We start from the raw sequence: 24,235 nt of genomic DNA on the forward strand, positions 1-24,235 counted from the left end.
CGAGGTCGGGAGTGAGCCACCAGTCCGAAGACCGGCGCTCCCCGCCCGAGGCTCCCCATGCGCTTGGATCTTGTTTCTTGATTGATTCTGCCAATCTGTTTTTTTTGATTGGTGAATGGAGGCCATTTACATTGATGGTTATAACTGATATGTACTGGCTCATGCTTATCATGTTATTTTTCTGCTGTTGGTTCCCTGCTTTCCCCTTCTGTTTAACTGCTTTCCCTGCCTGATGATTTTTTGTTGATGTTGTTCTTGGAATTGTGGTCATTTTTGCCACTATCTAGAATATCTTGCAGTACTCTTTGTAGGGTTCATTTTGTGGTCATGATTTTCTTAAGTTGTTGCTTGTCATGGAAGTATTTTATTTCTCCATTAATTTTGAAAGATAATTTTGCCAGGTACATCAATCTGGGTTGGAACTTATTTTCTCTCAGGATTTGGAATACTTCAATCTCTTTTTGACTTGAGGGTCTGTGTTGAGCAGTCTGCTGTGATTGTGATGGGCTTTCCTTTATAGGTGATTTTTTTTTTTCCTCTAACAGCTGTAAATATCTTGTTTTTGTACTGAATTTCTGGGATGTTGATTATGTTTGTGTGTAGATTTATTTTGGTGACAGCTGTTTGTAGTTCTATATTCCTCACTTATATGTGTGTCAGATTGTATTCACATATTTCTGAATTTTTTTTTTTGCTATTATTTCTACAAATAGTGTTTTTATGTCATTTGTGTTGACTACTGTTTTTTCACTGACACCTATCAATCTTATGTTGTTTTTCTTTGCACAATGTTGCAACTGTTGAATTATTAGTTCCTGGCTCCTTCTTGTTTTTAAGTGATGTTTCCTTTTGTGATCACTAGCCACAATCCTATCTTCAAGGTCTGAAAGTCTACCTTCTGTTTTGTTCAGGAGGTTTTGCCACCTTTTAATGGAATTTTTAATTTCCTGGATGTCTCTTTGAATCTGTTTCATGCATTCAAATTATTTGCTCTATCATTCATTCAAGGTTTCCATCATTTTTCTATACTCCTCTGTGTTTTAATCTATGTCTTCTTTAGATATGCTGAGTGATTCTTTCATTATGGTTCTCATTTTTTTTAACCTGAGATATTATTTTTGATCTGATTTCTCTTATAGCCTGATGGGTTTGTTTCTATACTTCAGTTGCTGTCATTTCAGAAATTTCAGGTGTGTGACTTCCAATTTCTTTTATGTTGATGCCTCCTGGAGTTGTTTTGGGTGGGCTGGAGGTCGAAGATTGCATTTTGCTCCATTGTTTTGACATTTTCTATTTAAAAAAAATTATTTTATTTTCTGTGGTGATCCTTTTGAGTTTTGGTATATGTAGCTGTATCACTAATAATAAGGCCTCTCCAGGAACAGTCTGTACTGCAGCAATATCTTCTGTATGTACGAGAGTCTTGGTTTGTGTCCATCCCAAGATCCTACCTTCCCATTTAACTGAGAGTGAGATGATGGGTTCTGTTTGGTTCAGTCCTTAGTCTTTTGGTGTATGGTTGTGTTGAGATTTTTACCCCAGAGCTTCTCAATATTGTTACACAAAGGAGAATAACTGATTACAACAGCTATGACATCCTAGCTACAGAAGTACAATTAGTAATAAACACAATTTAGGACCTGACCAACTGTAGTAACTATTGATTTCATACTTTAGACCATAGGAACAAAGTCTATAGTTATATAACTGCTCAATCATAAATTAGAAGTTTGTATTCAAAGTGTTTCCCCTTGCTAGACTGGACTTACCCTGAGTTCCTCCAGAGAAGATAGTTGCTGTGTCCTGAGCACTTCCCATGCTGGCTGCCCAGCAGGCAATGTAGGAGTATGGCCCAGCACCAGGGTTCCTCCAGACTGAGGCTGCCTGGTTGGCACAGGGATAATGGGTGGGGTTTCTCCCCTCTTTCATGGCTCACCAAATTCCTGAGGCTCACTGTCTCTCCTGTGATGGTGGGGATGTGGGGGATGGGATGTATCCCCTCCCAAGTACTCACTGTATCTCCTGAAGCTCATCAAGGTTCACAATTGCTCCCTGTTTACAACTCTTGATAGACACTTAGCTTCTGAGGACGTGGAAGACATTCCATTGTTTCTGCTTCCACTCTTGCTGCTCAGAAGTCAGTCACTAGCAACCTGCAGCACTTGCTGGAGAATTTTGTTTTGGCTGCTGTCAAGAACCCCAGTCTCGTTTTATTAAAGTTTGATGAGAGTGGTGATTTCTCTTAGTGCCTTCTCCCTCTTCTTTCTGGTTTGGATTTTGGGAATTTCTCATTCTGAGAAGTCTCATATCTCTCAGCAATTCTAGAACTTTCTTAGCAGTCATGTCTTTTACTATTATCCTTTCTGTTGTTTCTTTCATATTGTTCTGTAATTCCAATGACATGTGGATGAGGCCTTCTCATAGTTTCCTCCACACTGCATAAGCTTTTAAAATTTTTTTATTTTAAAGAGAAGAGAAAAAAAAGAACAATAGCAAAATACCAACAACATAGACAAAAACAAAACCAAGCAATAACAATAAGAATGATACAGAGTTTCAGAACAAAATAATAGCAATTAACTGTGGTTGTTATATTACATATTGTTATTTTCACCAATGCTGCTCAGATTACCAGATATAAAATACAAGATTAATCAAATCATTAAAGAGAATAAAAAATAACAACAAAATTTAGAAATGGTAGAGTTTCACTAAACAACAATGGTTGTTATATTTCATATTGTTGTCTTCAAATTAGTTGTTCATATTACCAGATATAAGCATGCAAAATTTGTCAAAAAATTTGAAACATTGAAAGAAACAGCATTAACTGTTTCTTTCAATAAACCATAAGCATGAAAAATTGGTCAAAAAATAAGGTGTTAACTGTCCCTTTTAATAAACCATTAGATGTCAGCAGTACATGTCTATCTCCATGCACTAAACTAAAGTCAAAATTGTTCAAAGATCTAAATATTAAAACAGAAATACTAAATCTACTGGGAGAGAAAGTAGGTAAAAATCTTGAAGACATAGGGGTAAGCAGAGAGTTCATGAACTAAAACTAAACTGCATGGGATATAATTCAAAGAATCAACAACTAGGATCTCATCTTATTGCATAAGCTTTTTAAAAAACAATTTTCATATTTTCTGCCAACTAAATTTGTTCCTAATTTATCATTTTAAGTGGTTTCTTGCTTCTTGCTCATATTTTTAAGACCACATATTTCTCTGTCTATTATTTTTATACCCTATTTTATGTCACATTATGTCTTTTATTTTATGTCCTGTTTCTGATAATTCAATGTCTGAAGTACTTAAGGGACTCATTTTTTTTTTTTTTTCCAGTACCAGGAATTGAACTCACGACGTCGTGCTTGCCAGGCAGGCACTGTGCTGCTGAGCTAAATCCCCAGCCCCCTTAAGGGCCTCATTTGGTACCTGAGGTTCCCACTGTCTCATTTATGGTGCATTATATGATTTGTGAAATGTTTGACTGCAAGCTTATTTTTCTTGAGCTTTATCTGTGGGAACTGTTTGGAGGTAACATTTTGACTACTCTCTTGTGTTAAGGAGATCCACTTTTGTGGCTAATGTTCTGAAATGGAATCTGGCAATTTTTCTTACTTTGCGTCAATAGGGGCTATAAAGGTTCACATTTTAAAGACTCGGGATACTAGAATTCATTGTTAGTTCTGTTAGCCTTGCTTTGTACATAGTCCTGTCTGAAAATCTCTCCAAATACCTCAACTAAGCATATCACCTGTTTCCTGCTGGGTTCCTGAGAGACATCATGTAGGTAAAGTGCATTTAATAAATGCTACTTAATCCTGTTATTGAGGAGATCACTTTCTACTTAGGGAAATTTTCAGGTAAGTTCAGGAAAAAAATTCTAAGAACAAGAGACATATGCTTCAAAAAAGATATGTGCAGAGAAAAGAGCAGTATGAGAAACTCTTTCATTTTCCACACCCATAACTCTCTCTGCCTTGCTAAGGAAGCTATGATGTCTCTCACCATCCTCCCACATCCTAATACCCCTTTTAAGCTCATTTTTATCAGTATCCTCTTCCTTGTCCTTCTGTCACTTACTTTGAAGGGCCACAAAATGAGGGAGGTACACAGCTGCCACAGCTCCCTGCTCAGCTTTGATGTCAAAGAGAGGTCCTGCAACCATCCAGGTGTCCTGTAGGTCATGTATGCTCAAGAATTGGTCCCAGGCACAGAATTGAATCGCCATCATCACTTCCCTTCTCACCACAAAGCTGAGACCTGTGTGGGGCCAGTGGTAGTAGCCAGCCATAGGGAAGTGAACTCTGGGAGGAACAAGAAGAGGCAGACACTGAGTTATGCAAGTTTACTGAGTACCTGCTGGATGCCAGACCCAGTGCAGGGATTTGTGGATCAGTGGAGAGGTTGCAATCCAACTAGATAGCCAGAAGGATTTGGGTTTGGGCCCTGGCTCCTTTGTTCTCTAAATGTGGACCCTGGAGAATGTGCATTCATATCCTTAATCTCAGTTTTGTCATATGTAAACAGGAGTAACATCAGCACCAATATCATAGAGTTATAAGTGGTCAGTCATTGAATGTAAAGTGACAGCTTAATGCATGTTGGGAACAGTGCGCTATTCCTAGTTTGATGACAACAAACAGCAGGATAATGAAATAGGCAGTGTTCTTTTTAAAAAAGGAATTGTTTATCATTGTAATATCAGTGATAACTCTTGGAGTTGAAACCAATGCTTTTCAGAGATATTAATGGAATCTCAAGACTCTCCTTATGTTAGATGGTGAAGTGGATAAATGCCAGTTTCTGTAGGTAGACATTGTAAGTTTATTACCTTCCAGATGAGAGAGGGACTGTGCAGTATGCTGTGTGTTAATGTGTTATTTAAGAAATTGTGATTATGATTATGGAAATGTATCACTTAGAAGACAAAACCCTGGGGCAGCAAGTCTATCACATACACATTAGTATTTCCAGTTACTACTAAAGTTAATGAGCTAATAGGGTTAGAGCAACTATTAATAAAACAGAAGCATACACATTATGAGGGATCAAAATGACATTTGAGACAGAAAGCAAATATCACAAGTGGATTTTGTGCATATCATGTGTAGAATAAATCATGAACTAGAACACATTATGGAGAATTGAACACATCTGGAAAATGGTTTTAGGTGGTATGAAACACTACCAGCTTTGTTAGATTCATAATGGAATGGTATTTATGGGGGAAAAACTTTTTACTTTTTGAGATGCATAATGCAATACTTAAGGATGAAATCATCTGATATTGTGGGTTGAAAATACTGTAAAAACAAGAAAAGTGGAGAGAGAACAGCTGAATGAATTTAGCAATATCAAGGCTGAATCTGGCTTATGGGGAAATTCTTTACTCTACCTTTATGTAGAGCTGAAAATTTTCATTCAAAAACATATCTTTCCATATTAGAAGCACTCAGTGAGTGTCTTATTCTTATCCATTCCTGCTGATTTGGAAAGAGGGGAGCAACAAATGGTTATAGTGTGGAGCCCTGTCTGTGGGGACCCTGTGTGGGGACTGTGGAGGGTGAGGCCAGGCTTGGTAGCCAGAACCTCTCACTCACCGCCACAGGCTCCCATCTTTGTTAACCAACTCTATGGGCAGAGGCCCTGTGGGGTCACAGAAGTCATCTTCAATGTCCAGAGCTTCCATGTGCAGGTCACCTAGGGAGTCAGGAAAAGACAGATGAAACGGTTGCCACTGAGCTACCTGTGGGGAGACTCTGTCTGAGACAGTCAGGGAAGTGGTTAATTCTGAGATCTCCTGCCTGGTGTCCCACATTAGGTTCATGGTGGGGCTTTTCCTGAGGCTGGCCTGCCTGGCCACGGCAGAGAGTATGCCTGCAGCCTCTGCCCCTGCTCCTGAGGCTGCTGTTTGCAGACCTCTTTTGTTCATCTGTACTTCCCCACTGGTAGGGAAATGTCACTCTTCCCAGCATGTGCCAGGTTGGTGAGTTGAGAGAGAAACCTGGCTCAAAAGACAGATTAACAGACAGGGAGGGGGAGTGGATTCTCAGGCCTCAGCAGCTCAGAATGGGAGATCAATGCTGTGGTGCAGGGGCTGGTGCAAACCATAGACATAGGAAAGGGCAGCATCAGTTCCTGAGGCTGAAAGAGGGAATAAAAAATTGTCCTGAGGTAGGATAGAAATAAAAGATAGGTAGAAAGGACAGAAGAAAATCATAACTAAGAACATATACTTTAAGAAGACGGCAACTTCCATGACCAGTTGAAAACCCCCACAGTGATTCATATCAGCATTCTGTTGGTTAAATTTACGCTCCTTTCCTGCCTGACTCTTCACACTCACAGTTCCTCAGGAATATTGAAAATCCATAATCTGGCTTAACTGAGAAAGTAAAGAGCAGAAACCCAATCCTAAGATAAAGGAACAGGTTGAAGAAATTAAAAGAATGCTTAAATTAGCCATCTAAAAAACTGGGCTTATACATGTAATATGGGCCGGTACCTTTTTCGAGAGCAGGCCATATTTCCCTGGGGTTTCCACTCCCTCAAGAGAAGAACAAATGTTTCCCATCACAGGAACTTTGGTGGCTCTCTCTGTTGAGGGTCCACAATATACTTCTTTGCATGTGTGCCTTTTAATTTCTACCTAATAAACCCCTTCCTGTGCCTCTTACTGAATAGTCCTAAAAATTCTTTTTTTTTTTTTTTTAGGGGGAGATAGGAGTTAGGGAACCTGCAAGCTTATTGTACAATTGGGGTGGGTCAGGATCCTTATCTCAGCTTCAGAAATACCATCAGACACAATCCAGTGACACTTCCATGTTTTATTTAAAATTGGACAATTTTACTTGGAATAGGTCCTACTGAGGTGGTTAATCTGCCCTGTCCCACCTAGGGTGCAGGGGGATGGAGGACAAGACCTCGCACGGTGACACTCCCCCTAGTCATAAGGGTCCCAGCACAACTCAGTTACATACATACCTAACTGTGGTCTCTGCTGCATGAAGGAGGATGTGCTATAACTCTCTTCTGCTTCCTCCGGGTCTTCAGGAGGGATCCTTGTATCTGGAATTCTGCACATGGCAATATCCAGTCTTTCTCAGATATCAGGGAGGTCAGGGCTTTCTACATAACACCCTCAGTTAAAATTCAGTGCAGTCAAATCTGAATTCTGTCTCTTGTTTCTTCTGACTGTGTGAGTGGCCCTCCATCTACACAGGTACCCATGCCAGAACTGGGGCATCATCCTAACTCCTCCCTTGCTGCTGTGACTTAAATGTGGCTCCAAAAGCGTGCACATGGGAAAATGACTTCCCAGTGCAACTGTGTAGCATTCCGTGAACTCTAAAGGGTGATGGGGTTCTGGGGCTTTGCCCTCATGAAGAGGCTACTGTTATTATCACAGGAATGTTTTTGTTGTGGCAAGAATAGAGTTGTCATAAAAGTGAGCTGGGCCTCCCCTCTTATTCTCTGATGTGTGTTCTGGCCCTTCTTCTTCTACCATATTATACCATATAAAAAGGCCATTCCAGATTTAAGCCCTTGTACCTTGGCCTTCCCGGCCTCTATAACAGTAAGAAATAATTTCTTTTTCTGATTAATCACCCAGTCTCAGATATTCTGTCATAACTGCACAAAATAAACTAAAGCATTTGCCCAACCTGACCATCAGTCATTTTTACAATACCCCCAAATAGCTCTCCTTGTATTCTACACTCTGCACTTCCATGGCCTCCATCCTAGTACCAGGTCCTGGCATCTGTGTCCTGAACCACTGCAGCTGCCTCCAAAGTGTTTTCTGCCCTGGCCCTCTGCTGTCTGTTTTCTTATAACTTGAACATATCACTTTATTGCTGATCCCTACAATATCTCTCCATTGCTTTTGGGGGAAACAGAAAGTGTTTAACAAGGTCCAAAGGGCCTTGCTATGGGCCCTGTCACCCTCCACACCACCTGTTCCACCTTCTCCCTGCTCACTGACCTCTAGGCCAGTGACTCTCAAACTCAGTCTGCTTAAAATCAACCAGGACATACTGTTTAAAAAGATTCCACTGAAGGACCATGGCCTCATCACAGAGTTTCTGCCTGAGCAGGTCTGGATGGGGACCAAGAACTTGCTCTTTGATGATGGTGATGCTGCTGTTGGTGGCCCCTACACTTTGAATAGTGCTACTCCACACACCTGGCCTGCTTCTGATCCTACACAGAGTTAAGATGTCTTCTCCCTCAGAGTCTCTCCTGCCTCTAATCAATGCTTTCTCACCCCCTAGTTAGGCCTTCCCATCTTCCACAGCTCAGTTCAACTCCTTGGAGCAAGGTTAGTCAGGCCTATCAGTGCATATACATTAACCCCAGGTGCAATTACACAAGAATGTGGGAGAACTGGCCCAAGTCTCCTTGGTGGACCGAGGGATGATGGGCTTCATCTATTTTGTTTACTATTGTGTTTGAGATCCCCACATAATGGTTGATGCACAGTGATTTGCAGAAATCACTCGCTTAGTAATGAATGACCCCCTTTTTGTTTTTAAGTCGGGGAACAAAGCCCTTCCCTTTCACTGAAGTGAGGCACAGCAGCCAGGAAGCTGAAGACAGAAGAATTTTAAGGTAATGGATCAGAATATGTCCAACAGGGAGCCCATAGGGTCTTAAGCCCATTCCCTGGGAGCTAGAGATGGACTTTTCCTGCCCTGAAGCTCCCTCTCAATCCTGGAGGTTGTGTACAGGTGTATGTTGGTGGAGGGGGTGACAGTGGTGATGGTGACATGATAGTGGTCTTTCTTCCAAGGGTCGTTCTGTGTCTTTACCCTTGTGTTCCCCCGTCTTCACTGTTGTCATTGTTTTAACATTTTCTGTTCACTGAAGGGAACCTGCACTTGTGACCACTGGTTATCACATCATAGTGAAGCTAGAGCATGAACTCACTTTCTAATGAAGGGTTTAATCAGACAAATGATGTGATCCTATTTCACTAAGTAACCGAAACACATATGTCACTGTGGTTGCTGTGTTTTCATGGTTTTTTTTTTTTTTTTTTTTTTTTTGCTAGCTCTCTATCTCTCACACCCCAAGACTCTTTTCCCATCTCTTAGCTCCAGACCAGATTGAAAGGCTCAACCCTCAGCTTGTGCTGTCCAGAGAGAGATCCAGTTCCATCCCTTACTGTCCACTGGAGATGAGCAGCTGTGGTTTCTCTTGCTCCCCAATCCTCAGCTCCTCCTCATTCAGAAGGGTAAGGTCCAGCCTGCAAGAACAGAGAGATCTTGTTCTTGGAAACTCCTCACATTCCCAAAGTGCGTAGGGTACACAGTATCTGCCAGCTGCTAAAGGAATCTGGCAACTGCTGAAGGAATCTGTTGATATTACTTTCCCTGGAAATTGACCTCTAAGATGGAGGTAGAGTGAGGTAGTTTACTAGCAATTTTCTTGTGCAAATACACATGTGTGTGCTCACAGGTGATCAATATGCATCTCTTTCCCAACTGGGTAAGCCTCATTCAGGAAGTAAGGGCTCATATGTGCTCATTGTCATATTGACAGGGCCTGAGCCTGTGGTTAGCATGTTAGAGGCCTGCCACAAATAGATGAATGTGAGTAGATGAATGAAGTGTTGATCCAGAGTGAAGTGAACATGGATGTCCTTTAGAACATGCACTTCATAAATAAATATCATTTGATTAATTTCTTGTTATTGTATCACCCTATTTTTGGGAGCTGGGATGGAAAGCAGAACCATACACATGGTAGGCAAGTGGTGTACCATTAAGTTACATCAACAATAACTTTACATTCTTTTTATTTCATTATGATCTAGAGTAAGCATGGGAGTTCCACTTATTAACCAGGAAACTGAGTCTTACAGAAGACTGTTACTTGGTGGAGTCACACAGCATGAGTAGCATAGCTAAAAGGAAGCCAAGGCTGACTCCACCTTTGTCTATTTTTCTTCTCTTTGCCCATCCCAGGGCCCCATAGCCTTACCATAGCAGTGTGAGTCGGCAGGTGGGGTTCCTGAGACCCTCAAAGAGCAGCTGCACACCATAGCTTCCCAGCTCATTCTGCTGCAGGTCCAACTCTTTGAGGCTGGGGCTGGTGCTGAGCACAGAGGCCAGGTCCTGGCAGCAAGTGGATGTGAGGCCGCAGTGAACCAGCCTGAAGGAGAGATGCGCATATGTCCATAGTCACTGTCTCCAGCATTCACTACCCTGGGCACCAGGAGTCTGGGTACCTTTTCTATTAGCTGTAACCCTTTGGTGTCCTGTGATGACATTAGAGGAAGACAGACTATCTTGATTTGGAGTGGCCTGGAAATTCTTTGTTTTCTTTTTGCAGCCCAGAGGGCTTCAGGATGCAGGCACCCATCCTTTCTAATTTCTGTGCAATTCACTGAAATCTTATCATGCAACATATGAATCTTAGATGAGTCCTATTTAAATACCTGGGTTTAGTTTTCAATCATATTCATCCTGCCATGTACTCAGAGTCAGTGGACATACGATGTCCAACTAAGTTTCAGCATTAAGGGCAGCTCTCAGTCTAGGAGGAGAACTAATGAACTTCTCTCTGTCTTAAGAAGCAAAGTTGATGGAGACTATGATAGAGTCAATCAGAACTGGAATGTGGAGTGTGTGCCGTACTACATCAGTGCCATGTCTGTTACTCTGCACACTGTGCTGAGCAGTGGTGGTAAGCTCTCTAGCCTGCCTTATCTTATCTGGGTGGATAATTCTAGGTGTCCTGTAGCTATAAATACTAATGTATTGAGCTCTGGCCTGTTGGTATGCTACTGAGCCTGGGGAAGGGCCTGTCCGTTCTGTTCAGGACGGCCTGAGTTTGCACTGTTAATGGGCCGAATATCATATGCTAGGAATGGGACAGTTCATCTTATAGGAAAACAGGATGGAAGGGCAGGTTAGTTTACTCTGTCTTTCCAGATGAAATCCTTCTTCCCCCTTTCAAGCTTTTCTATGCTGCAGAGATTTACAGAGATGCACAGGGAAAGTACTAACATGGGGAGCAGTCAGGGTGGAGGCTTATCGTGGTCTTTTCAATCTCATTTAACACTGTACCCCTCGATTAGCACAACCGCTTCAGAGGGCAAAATGAGGAGAACACACAGTCGTTACCCAACAATTCTCAGAATTTAGAGTAAAGATAGATACTACACCATGTCACAGGATGCATGAAGGGAAATGTTAACTGCAGTTCTGTGTATTGGCACAACCTAGAGATAACCCAGATGTCCATAAAAGGAAGTGATTATATCCATAATGGAGAATCCACATAGTGAAATTCGACACTGCCATTAAAAAGAATGAAGCATCTTGTACTGACATAGGCCATCTCTAATATGTATTAGAAATCATCAAATTAAGGCCAGGATAGTGTTTGTAGTACATTATTTATGCAAAAAAAAGGCTGCGTGTGTGATATGGGCTATACATACTTGGGGTCCCTGGGAAATGCTGTCCTGGGTCTCTGCTTTGAGGTCCCAGCCCAACTTCTGCCATGCCATGGCTGCATATGCTTAGGTTCCAGCAAAGCACTCAGGACCTCACGTGCAGATCAACCTGCAAGTTTGTTACTTAGTACTTAAAGGGTCTTGAGTAAAAGAGGGCATGGTGTAAATGGATTATGATGTCAAGCTTTAATGTCAGACTTATTTTCCAATCCTGGTGGTATTGCTTTCTGCCTATGCAGCCTTAGGAAAACAGTTAAGCTTTTGACTCACCTTTGTCATCTGTAGATAGTGAGGATTAGATATTATAGGTGTGACAGAGTCTTTAGCCTTCCAGGAACGTCTGATCCTTGATATTAGGAGATTGTTCCAATTGGTTTCTCTTCCTACCTTCCTGTCCCATTGACCTCTTTACTCAGAATTATCAACCGGAGAAAGAAGCAATGGGTCTACAAGGGGAAGAATTGTGGGCAAAAAGAAGGGAAAGAAGGGCAAGTAGGATCAGAGATGCAGATAACATCCCTCAGTCTTCAGCAGAAGCCAAAAGGAGAAACTGATAGCAGCTCCTCAAGAGTACACTAGTGTGCATAACTTTGTGCATCGGGGGCAGAGGTCAGGAGAGGAGAGAGATATGTCAATAATCCACTGTTGTTTATCTGTGCTCAGGGATGTGGCTCTGTCATCCAGATGAAGATGGTAGCAGAAGACTAAATTAAGTGGACACCAGTGAGCTCAGCTGTCTATGGCTGTAACCCTTGCCAAGCAAGAGGGCCTGTTACTAGGCAACTGATGGCTGGTAAAGACCGACAAAGAGCAAATAGTAACTGCTCTGAATACTTCAGCCATTTAATCCTCCGAGGAATCTTAGAAAGTCAATACTGTTGCCATCCTTCCCTGTGGCATATTGTGAAAATGTTCACAAAAGTTCCTCCCTTCCGACCTAGACTCATGCCCATTGCTAGTGATCACCCATCAAGAAACAGAGTACTCATCTGCATTTAGAGTGTGGATTTGGATGTCATAGGTTCTGCTTTGACTGCTGGGAAAATAGCCAAGGAGACTTTATGAGAGACTTGTGAAGAACTTGGCTTTCTAGGTGCATACGGAGCCCTGTGACCACATCCCTCTATCCAGCCATGTGCGAGTTTCCACCTGAGCCTCCACAAGCCACTGACTTTCTGTGAGTTCCTTCTCCTCCACAAAGTCCTGCCCCCTTTTCTGCCCCTTTCTTTAGTCTACCAGATGGTCATCTGCTCCTTCCACCTCCGCACAATCCCTGCAAGGCAGTGTCAACACGGGAGGAGCAATTACCTCAGTCTCTGAAGTTTGCAGCTTGGGTGTTTCAGACCGAGGCAAAGGTGCTGGGCTCCAGCATCTGTTAGCATGTTGAAGTCCAACTCCAGCTCAGTCAGGGTCTGGCTGGTGCTCAGACCAAAGGCAAGGTGCTTGCAGCCCTTAGCTGTGAGCCCACAGCCAGCCAACCTGTGGCAACACACAGCTATGATGTGCACGATCAATTCTTGGTTCAAAAACCACCCACAGTACCATGGAGAACCTAGTGCAGACCACAGTGGTAGGCTGTGTGCAGGCTGATAAACCCCATCCCTCCATGCTACCCCTCGCTCCTGCTTACAGGAAAGGCATAGGTGTTTGGGAAGCCTAGACATAGACACAAATAACAGTAAGTCATGTTTTGTTCAGAACTCTCTAAAGTTTTCCTACATTATTTAGAATAACATTTGATGTCCTCATTGGGGTCTACATGGCCCTGACAACCTGGGTTCAGGTCATCTTTCACCTATTATCTCTTTTAGCTCCACCCTCATGGAGCTCTTTCCTGCTTGGTAACCACCCCAGCGTTAGAGCATCTGTTCATTCTTATCTCTGGAAGAATCTTACCTGATGTCTCATGGTTTGTTCCCTCTCCAGCCTCAGGTCTTAGCTCATAGGGAAGGGAACTTGGTGAAGTTTTGCTTTCACGTCCTCTCTTTTCAAAATTGTATGTCTATCCCTAGAGTCCCTACTCTTTCTTTTTCATTTAATTTTTCCATCACCCACATCTCATAAGATGTATCTTACTGATTTTGTTGGCATTTTCTCCTCTTTCTCATTTGGAATGTGAGCTCCACCAGGAAAATTTTCCTCCTTCGTTACTCTCCATATCCCTTTGCCCACAGCAATGCATTTCCTTCATGTTTTATGGGTGAACAAAGGAAACAGAATTGGAAAAGAGGAAGTCAGGTGAGGCTGAAGGCAGAGGAATGAGGGACTGATTGAGACAGGAAAGTGAGGGAGTCACTAAGGTGTGGATAGAGGCAGGGGATACTCCAGCTTTCAGAACAGACCTAGAATTACAGTGCATTTTTAGTTTAATCATTGCATAAAGGTAAAGTTTTAGAGTAAAACTTTATTCCCATCAAAGTTCTCATCACTGCAAGATGTGCTGTTGGGATTCCACTTTCATATCCCAAACTCTCCAATCTTATTGAGAAAATGTGGTTATGCACCTCACTGAGAAGGCTTGAGGATATCTGAGTGAAGGCGGTGGGTGCAGTGTTCTGTGTAAATGCTCTGGAGCCAGCCTAACATGGGTTCAGGTCTGACTTCTTTCTGGTGCTACTTGAAGATTATGGGCAGGTTTCCTTATCTTCACTTGTAATTTGTTTGCCTGTAACACGGCAATTGAAGGGAGCCAATGAAGGGAGGTCACGTGTATCCTGTCCTTGGGAGAGTGCCTAGCAGCACATCAGTGCTTACAGCATGCTGAGGCTGTGGGCCTGGAAACTCTCAATATCGCTGAACCTTTGAGCTTCCATGTGTTACCCAGTCCTTCTCTACCCCTCCTTCCTAGATGATTCCAAGGATTTTCCATGGGTGTCTTTCTTTCCAGGTCCTCCTACCCTGCTCTGATCTTTCTCCTCTGTGAATCTTCTTTATCTATTTAATGTGATAGATTTCAATTCTTCCTAAGGAAAATCTCCAGAATTCTTGGATTTTGGCTCTTTCATGTTTTTCAAGAAAGATTCAAAAGTGAAATAAAAAGGGAGTGAAATAAGACAGACGTAGAAGTATACTGCACAATCTTAGGTGTTTGTGAAATCTTAAAAAGCACAGCACACAGAAGCAAGTGTAGAGTGTTGGCTAAGAGAGGGGCGAGAGGCAGGAGATCCTATTTCCTCTGCCTGAAACTTGCTCCTCCCACCCGATGCTTCACTTTGTCAAATTCTGTTTTCTTTAGCTCTCTTTCAAGCCACTTCCACCAGGAACTCTGGGCCTGTTGTTACCCTTTTCCTAGTATAATTTCTTGATTAATATTAGTCTCTCTCTAATTACACGAGAAAAGAACATTGCCTTTGATTGTTTCTCATAGCATCCCCAGCATGAGTCACCCTATGTGATCAGAGAGGCTGTGGATAAATACTTGATAAATACAGAGACCAAACCCATATCTTGGACTCAACTTCTCTCTTCCTTTTTCCACCCAGCCTGCTCCAGAGGAGAACCCAGTCCAGACTCACCGCAGGGTCTGTAGGCAGCAGCGAGGTTGACCCAAGGTCTCACCAAGACTCTGCACAGCAGACAGACTCAGTGGATTTCCACTTAGGGCCAACTCTTCCAGGCTGCCAGTGCTCTGGAGAACAGAGAAGAGAACCTTCCAGCTGGCATCGGTGAGTCGTGCCCACGTGGACCTGAGGGAGAAAGAGATGTGAGCTGCATGTGCAGGATCTGAGGTGCACAGCCGTGTGTCAGAGTGGGGCTCAGTCCTTTGCACACCAGGCTGCTATGCACAGCAGTGCCCCCCAGGGCTGAGCTGCCTCTCCACCTGCACTTTTACCCTCCTTGGCTAGGTTTTGCTTCTCTGTGTGGCTCTTCGCTCTATAGCCTTTGGCAGTGCATGCTGTTGTGTGCATTGTAGGCGTCTACTTCTGCCTCATTGTGGAAGTTCCTCATAGTTGGCCTCTTTCTTTGTCTGTAGTGCCCAGCATAGGGCCTGCATAGTGGGGGACCTTGGTAATTGCACAGCCTTCTTCTCTTTGATGGAGACAGTCCTGATTTCCTTTGGTACAGAATCCAGAGTCTCAGAAGCTAATAGGAAAATGAGGAGATGAATTGTGGGAATGAAGCCTAGCAAATGTGCTTTGAGGATGATCCTATGATGGGATGTTCCACATGGTCATGATACTGTTGTGCATGTTGTTTTGCATGGATCTTTACTCCTTTTAAAGGATATCAAGACCACAAGGATGGTCCACAGGTGAGAGATGGCAAAATAGGAATTTTAAAACACTTATTAAAAATTTTTATTAGTACTGCTATGCTGTGTGTAATGATCACATTCATTATGGGGAATTTCTACATGTTCATAGTATATCTTAATGCTTTTATTCTCCCTTTCCCCTTTCCTCTCTTCCATCCTTTTCCTCTCCACATTTTTAAAATTTATTTCCATTTTTCCTCATTCTTTGTTTTTAAATCCCCTTTCCCTTCTTTCCATTCTTCCTTCTCTCTTCTGTGTTCCCCTTTCCATTTGAACACATTCTTCCCACTTCCCAATATCTATCCACCACTTTGCTCTTTGTTCACCTTTAGGGTTTCTCACACAAGAGAAACAATGCAATATTTAAACTTGTGTATCTGACTTATTTCAGTTAAATTATGGTCTTGAGATGCATCCATTTACGTAAAAATGTCTCAAATTTTTCTTTTTTATGGCACAGTAGTAATCCTTTGTATATAATTAACACATTTTCTTTATCCACTCATCTGTTGACTGGCATATGGGCTGTTTCCAAGACTTAGCTATTATAAATTGCGCTGCTATAAACATACGAATGCATGTATCACTATGGTATGATAACTTTAACTCTTCCAGGAAGATACCTAGAAGGGAAAAAGCTGGGTCAAATAGAACCTCTAGTGTTAAGTTTTTGAGGAATCTCTGTAGTGATTTCCATTGTGGTTGTCTGAATTTACATTTTCGTTAATGATAGAGAAGGATTCCATTTTCCCCACAGCCTTGCCAGCATTTGTTATTGGCTGATTTCTTGATGGCAGAATTCTTTCTGGAGTGAGATGAAATGTCAATGTTGTTTAAATTTGCATTGTGCAATGGCCTATAATGTTGACTATTTTTTCATGTATTTATTGGCTGTTTGTACTTTTCCATGTGAGATGTGCCTGTCCATTTTACATGCCCATTTTTTTTTTATCATGTCTGTAAATTTGGGGGTCTAATTTTTGGAGCTCTTTATATAGTCTAGATATTAGACCTCCTTCTGAGGAGTAAGTAACAAAATATTTTCCCATTTTGTAAGTTGTCTCTTCACTCTGTTCATGGTTTTCTTTGCTGTGCAGAAGCTTTTTAATTTGTTGTGATCTCATTTTTAAAATTCTTTTTGTTATTTTCTGTCCAACCAGGCTTTTGTTGATGACTTTGTCTATACATATATCTTCAAGAGTGTTACTTATTCTGTCTCTCAGCTGATTTTTTCAGCTTTAATATTTAGATCTTTGATCTATTTCAACTTGAGTTTAGTACACTGTCAGAGATATGAGTCTAAGTTTAATCTTTGGCATGTGGAAATCCAAATTGTCCTGGCACCACTTTTTGCAAAGGCTATCTTTCCTCCAGTGAAGGTGTTTGCCCTGGCAGAGAGGGAGTGTTATAGGAGAGGATATTTGGACCAGAGTGGGAAGAATCATGGGTATCATGAAAGAGTGCTAGTGCAAGCACAGCCCTATTTGTTTTTTACTCACTTAGTTTCTCAACCTTCAGATACTACTTTAGTCACCTCCTCTGCTTTGAGGCTTCAACTCCTTAAATTCTTCTCCAATCTTCAGACTGATATTTCTGGTTTCTTGTCAGACAGCTCTATTCTCATCTTCAGTAACTTTTGTAGCTACTACTTTCTACTCTGTCCCACTCTTAATTTACTTTTCCTAAGTGTGCAGAGACATGTAGAGTTGAGAAGCAGAGGCTCTGGATCCAGCTTCCCGTACATGAGTCCCTTCCTGTGCCTCAGTGATTCTCTTAGTCATGAAAACAGGACAGCCAGAGTATCTGCTGTAACAGTGGATTTTGCAAAATTATAGGGTGTTTCAGGGTCTCCTAAAGTCTTATTGCAATTTTAATTTTAATACCTTCAGTGGTACAGATGTTCACAGACAAAAAAATATTGAAGGTGACCAATGTTGAGTGAAATAGTTAAAAACATTCAAATTCATAAATCAAATACGTTTAAAAGAAATGAGTGGATATACTTTGAGATCATAGCATTAAGTGAAATAATCAAACACACAAGCATAAATATTGTATGTTTTCTGTCATATGAGAAACTCCAAAAATATATAACTGTAGAGCAAAAAAGAGAAAGATAAGTAAGAAGTATGAACATGTTTTTCAAATGGCTGTCAGGTGCAAGACACAGAGGTGGGAGGAAGGAGGGAAGAAAAGGGAATGGAAAAAAGAATTGAAGTAATTGAAATAACTTTTAAAGGATGGCAATTCTTTTTTCTGTTTATGTTGTACTCCAGATGGAATCCAGGACATGATGCATACTGTGCAAGAGCTCCACAACTCCACAACATCCCAAGCTGATTTTACTTTTTATTTTAAGGCAGGATCTCACTAATTTGCCTAGACTGGCCTTGAATTTGTGATCCTTTCTTCTCAGCTTTTGTATCCCTGGGATCATAGGTATGTGTAACCACATCCAGCATGAAAAGGTGATTTTTGTAATGCATGTGTTATGCTTATATTGATTGGAAGAAAAATTTAAAATGCATTATTCCAAAGCATGAGGCTTATTCATCATCTAATAACTGGAAATCACTCACTGTGTCATCTACATTGTCCTAATATCTCTAGTTGGTTCTCCGTTATCTTTCCACAGTATTGGCCAATCTTCACTATTTCTTCCTGCACTTTTCTGGTTGAGCACAGTAACTGCTTAACTGACGTTCCTGCCTTGAGTGGTTGAGACAGGCCTTCTCCATTCCCATCCCCACTTGTAGCAGAAAGTCTTGAATTTGTAGAGACTGGAGATGGGCATCTCTAGACCCCATTTGCTACCATGCATTCCAAACTCTTGTTCTGCTCGGCTGTCCTCTTGGCCTGTTATAGCAATGGTTTTTGCATCTGCTTGAAACTCTTTCTAAGGACCCATGTCAGGCCACTAGCATTTACAATCCCTATATCTTGGTCCTTCAAGGCCAATGTCATATGTAGAGTCATAAACATCTGGAAATAGCTAGAGACAATGTAAAATGCCAGGAACAGGGAAATGGTCAAATTGTGCATCAAACCATTATCTATGGCCATGTTCTTTGTGTAGGGAATGTTATATGACTATTCAAATTGGTGTTTCATCAGACTTCTTAATAATAAGAGAAGATGACCTTGACACATTAAGAAAATAATGCTGATTATAGGATAAAATGTGTAATATGGTTCAATTTTCTCAGAGAAACCTCCATAGAAAAAGACTAGGATGATTTACTTCAATTCTTAATGATGGTTATGTCAGAGCAATAGAATTCTTATTGGTACTGATTTCATCTGTTGCTTACCTACATAGCCTTATTTACCTGCAAGGAACACAGGTTTTATGGTAAGAAAATGTCTTAAAAATCTGAAAACAATAGGTAAATAAATGGAATATTGCTTTCTTTCAAAATCTCTCCTTTTCTTGTCCATGTAGGTAATCATTCCCTTCCTTGGGTCACCGTGGTAATTTGTCCATACCTGTGTTATTGCAAGGGTCACTGTATTGTTATTATTGGATAGATGTCTATCTATTCTCTCAGTCTGGAGTTCCTTAGGGCAGGGATTGGTGTATGTGTGTGTGTGTGTGTGTGCGCGCGTGTGTGCGCGTGCTGTGATTTATAGCATCTGGTTCATAGGTGTGTTTTTTTTTTTCTGTGCTGGGTACAAAGCCCAGGTCCTTCTACATGCTAGGAGAGCACTCTGCCACTGAGCCACATCCCCAGTCCCAAATTAGTGTTTAATGAATATTCATCAAATGAATTATATAAAGAGGGTGAGAGACTCCCACTTGTAGTGAGTGATCAGTATTGCAATGTAGGCAGGGAGCTTGGACATGGAAATTCAGTGTTGCTGGGATTGGAGGGGTGTTAGTAAAATCTACCTAATGATGTCAGTTTTATAGGGAGAATAGTGAACTTCCTCTGAGACACATGCATTCTGAGGTGATGGAGGAAGATCTCAGGGCCAATGTCATTGTCATGAAGGCTCTGAAGCAGCTGAATGCAAAATTTCTGAGGGTAAAAACATGTTGCAAGAGGAGGAGTCAGAGGTCTGCTTGACTGTTGGAGAGGGTGAAGGCCATGCGAAGGTAAGTGTGAAGGTGGCAGAGTGTCCAGCAGAGAAACCATGTGGGTTTCACAGAGGTACGAGGTGTTGGAGAACACTGTACAGTGGCTCTGAGTAGTGTTTAATATTAACCGACTGGCTTTCCATGTTTACTTGTGAGTTGTCCAAAATTTAGGACCTTGTGTGAAGATAGGCAGCAGATTCATAGTAAGTGAACCTCTATGAGTCACTGGTCACCCTGAGGCCTGCATTGGCCTGTGATTCTGTGATACTTCAAAGGACAAGATAAGGCCACAGCTGAGTATGTTTGGCTCCAACCCCAGTGAACTAAAAGACGGCAAGTGCAGGCTCCACACTTCTGCAATAAATGCCAGCCTAAAGAGAAGGTAGTTCTCCTGATTGACATAATTTACTACTTGGGAAAATATTTCCCAGGGTCCTGCTAGATTCTCATATTTTCTTGAGTATCCTCCTCCTTTGTTTGAAAACCTAATAAATATAGGCTGCTCAGAGAAGTCTTTGTCTTAACCCAGAGAATCTCAAATTCAGTAAGAAAGGTAGATCCTCTTGGAGCCCTGAAATAATTTCAGTTGTCTCGTTTGTTTAAGTCATCACTGTCTACTCGTTTGGGAGATTATGGGCCTGATCAGTCCACAATAACTAAGAGTTATTAACCCAATAGGAGGAGAGGCAGTAGGAAAAGGCAAGGCCCTGTCACAGCATCAGGCATGCAGAGCATCCAGGGTGACAGAGAATGGTAGTCAGATTGGGCAAGTAGCAGTTACAGGTGATGTCCACCCTTTATCCTTTTTCCTAGGAATTCAGCAATGGTTGTTATATTGCATATTGTTGTTTTCAAAGTAGTTGTTCAGATTATCAGATATAAGTATGCAAAATTTGTCAAAAAATTTAAAGATTAACTGTTCCTTTCAATAAATCGATAGAAATTTGCAGTACAATAATCTTAACCATCCTCTGTGTGTGTATATATATATATACATTCTATGCTTAAAACCTGTAGTAGTGAACATGCTTCTCTGCTCAGGGCATGCAGTTTCACGGGAAGAACAGAGGAACACAGAGTGGGGTGTGGCAGGATACTCACACAGCTATCCCAGGGCGCCTCCGTTCTTGTTTCCGCAGGTCACTCTCATTCAGCTGAAGCCACTTCACGTGATTGCAGAATTTAACACAGAAGGTGACCAGCAGGAGTTCCCTATCTGTACGGACACACACTCTTCTTTCCTGGAAATGGGCCATTTCATGTGTCACGAGCTCCTCATCTTGAGTCTCATACAGATAATGGAAGAAGTTCAGATAGTATTGTGACAAAAGTATGCCATGTGGCCTGACTATCTGTAGCAGCTCCCAACTCCTTCTAGGAAGCAACTGGCAGGAGAAGATCTTCTTCATCTCTTTGGCCCCATAATCACTTAAAAGGCTAGACAAGAAGCACAAGATTTGTATTCTTGATGATTCAGGCCATCGATACTCTTTTAGCAACTGTGTCATCCATCTGAGACTGAAATTATATTTATCTGTATGCGCTGAATTTCCCAACACACAGGACAATGCAGCAAAGAACTCCTGGAAACACTGGTGAGTGAAGCTGTAGCTCAGAGTATCGGGGTGCTCTTGAAGAAAGCCTATCTTCAAGAAGGTGGTAATGAGGGCCCCTTCTAACCCGTGCTTACTCAGTTCATTTGTACTGAAAAGGGTCTTTCTTCGCCAGATTCCCTCAGCAGCCAGAGAGCACAAGCACCTAAGCTGGATCTCTTGGAGTGCAGTTGGGATAACCTGGGAAAGGTAGTGGAGAAAAAGGCCTGTGGTGGTCTGAGAGGTCAGGGGGTGTACTTCGCCCTGCTCTATCTGCTGCTGCAGGCAAGTGCAGACCAGCCAGCACACCCAGGGCACAAGACACTGTGCCAAAAGCAATGGGTTTGGTTCAACTGCACTAAATGCTATAATTGATTGGCTTTCGTCTGTGAAATATTTCTTGAAATAGTCCTTCCTTCCCCACTCAGAGAAGCCTAGGACTTCCACCCAACGTGGCTTCTCCCAAGAATGAGGGAACATTTCCAGAGATGTGGTCCGAGCTGTAATCAGAAAGAAAGCCCTGACAAAAAGGAGTGACTGTAATAAATGGTCCAGCACTAGACGTACTTGAGGTGAATGGCTCAGCTTTGGTTGGGCCTGCAACCTCAGGCCTTTAGAATCTAGAAACCTCAAATTCAATTTTGGCTGATCCACATTGTCCAGGATGAAGAGAACCTGTTCTGGAGAAGATAGGATGTCCATAATGGGAACTGCAGTGGAAGCCCAAGATGCTGCAATCACCTCCTCCATGCTGTTTACCTGGCACTGGGGTAGGTCTCTGCAGTTGAAATAGAAGACATACCGGAAGCGGTCCCTGAATAGCCAGCCTTCCTCCCAGGCTCCTCTCACCTGCCTGGCCAGTGTTGATTTCCCAATTCCAGCAGCCCCATACAGTACGACTCTGTGAGATTCTTCTTGGGTACCTGGGACAGGCCCAAATAAGTCTTGGATCTTAATCAAATGTCCTTGCCCCACCTTTGACTCATAAATCCACATTTCCCTGGCCAGGTATTCTTTACTTCTAAAGTGGGGTGTACGTAAAAGTAGCAGCTGTGTAAATTTTTCATGAAAATATTTAGTTTCCCGGGACTGTGTTGGGCAGGACTTCTCACTTATCTTGGGAAAGTTGATTGGTTCAATTCCTATGTAAGAGAAGTATGAAACTTAAAGTATGAAATAGGAGGATTCATTCATTCATTCATTCATTCATTCATTCATTCATTCCACAACTGTGCCAATGTTGGCAACCGCTGCAACTGATAGACACTGCGCTGTGTGCAGAATTTGGTGTGTTCTGTCCAGTGCAATGGATAGGACATGGACTCTGGAGTATGCACTAGTTCACTTGACCCAGTCCCATTTCCTGTATGACCTTCTTCTATTTTCAAACTTATCAAGGGCTTACTAGATTTCGGATACTTCTCTAGGGAGTGGGAGTAGCGAGTGAACAAACAGAGACAACTCTTTGGTCTGATTAACCGTAAGCTTCGGATCACTAGTCCCACCAAACCTGTGTTTTTTCATCTGTATCTCAGAGCTTGTGATATGCCCCCTGCAGGAGGCCCTGTGGTGAGAATTGAGAAGGGAGTGAACTGTGAAGAGCTGAGGTTCCATTTCAGTCAGATTCCAATGGGTGCAATTGTAGTAACCCTCTCCATATTGCTGTTCTCCAAAGTTTGAATGCCAGATTTTGAATTTTAGCACGATGCAGGTGACCTACTGGGGATGCTGAAGCCCAGATGCTGCATCTGTGATGCAAGATATAACTGTGCAGGTACATCCAGAGTTGTCTCTTTCTGCCTATCTCTTTTTTAAAGATATGCCTATGAAGATCTGGGTAGAATTTGGAGTGAAAGGTCAACTGACAATTTTAGGCTTTGGGAGACTGAGGAGTCAGGGGGCCCTGTTTCATATGACCTAATCTATATGTGTTTTTTATTGTCTTTGGTGGAGACATTTCTGACAATGTGAACATTTTCTAAGCCTGCCAGAATGACAACACAGGGTCACAGTCGTGGTCTGCCTTTCTCAGGCCCTGTCTGAGGGGACAAAAGAGAGCTTAGCTCTTGTGTCACATGTTCCAAACCGCCTACTCACGGATCTGCGGTCATTCACATATTAAATCCCCTTGAATCAAATATACTCTTTTCTTACTTTCTGAATAACATGAGGTGGGTGTTAACCTCATTTTTAAAGCCACTCAAAGGTAAATTTTCTTTCGTAGTAGCTGGTCTGAAATTCTTGGAGGGAGTACGGAGTACATTAGGCCAGAAGAATTTGATGACAGACTTGTAGTGGAGGGGCACAGTGCACTCTCTATTTCAAATAACACTGAGGTTACGCTTGCTATTCAAGTCAAGGGAGTTCATACGTGTTGCCAGGCACAGTCTTGTCAGGCTCTGAAATGCTAACCATGCAACATGGGAGCAGAGGAGAATTGTTCTGTGTGTTAGAGAAGGGAAAAGCTGGTTAAGTGGGTTACTGCAAAGGGAAGGGCAAGGGAGAAGAACGCTGCTGGGGCCATAAAAGGAAGGCATATGGGAAGAGGTGTGAGCAATATAGCCCTTCTTGCTACATAGTCAGTAGAATACTTACTCAAACTTTTATACACGTGCATATTTCGTGTACAACTTAGAGAAGTGGAAATTCTGTACTGGGGGATGGTTTTGGTATGCGGAGCGCAAAAGAGATGATAGAAAGGCTCAGATGAAGCAAATGAGACATAGAAGGGTGGAGTGACTTGTTCCGCATCATACAACAAGTTGTGATTTCAGAGGGAAACCTGAAGGCTATAGAGTTACCACCATTTCCAGGGCTTGGGGGTAAGAGGGG

At 42.1% G+C, this 24,235-nt stretch overlaps 1 protein-coding gene across 4 annotated transcripts in view; it reads right to left on the bottom strand.

Annotated features, from left to right (window-relative positions):
- The window catches only part of LOC102013491 (NACHT, LRR and PYD domains-containing protein 1-like), a 51,305-nt gene that overhangs the window by 18,021 nt on the left and 9,049 nt on the right, over nucleotides 1-24,235 (bottom strand). For all 4 annotated transcript variants that reach the window (XM_013522162.1, XM_013522164.1, XM_013522163.1 and 1 more), the window contains 8 exons: nucleotides 20,913-22,545; nucleotides 14,994-15,164; nucleotides 12,787-12,957; nucleotides 9,999-10,169; nucleotides 9,181-9,261; nucleotides 6,999-7,090; nucleotides 5,615-5,714; nucleotides 4,095-4,318 (listed from right to left, as the gene is read on the bottom strand). In XM_013522162.1, the coding sequence (XP_013377616.1) occupies nucleotides 4,095-4,318; nucleotides 5,615-5,714; nucleotides 6,999-7,090; nucleotides 9,181-9,261; nucleotides 9,999-10,169; nucleotides 12,787-12,957; nucleotides 14,994-15,164; nucleotides 20,913-22,545 (2,643 nt within the window). The remainder of the gene's footprint in view (nucleotides 1-4,094; nucleotides 4,319-5,614; nucleotides 5,715-6,998; nucleotides 7,091-9,180; nucleotides 9,262-9,998; nucleotides 10,170-12,786; nucleotides 12,958-14,993; nucleotides 15,165-20,912; nucleotides 22,546-24,235) is intronic.

This window comes from Chinchilla lanigera, unplaced genomic scaffold, assembly GCF_000276665.1.
Source record: "Chinchilla lanigera isolate Chin_1 unplaced genomic scaffold, ChiLan1.0 scaffold00066, whole genome shotgun sequence".
Classification (NCBI taxonomy): Eukaryota; Metazoa; Chordata; class Mammalia; order Rodentia; family Chinchillidae; genus Chinchilla; species Chinchilla lanigera.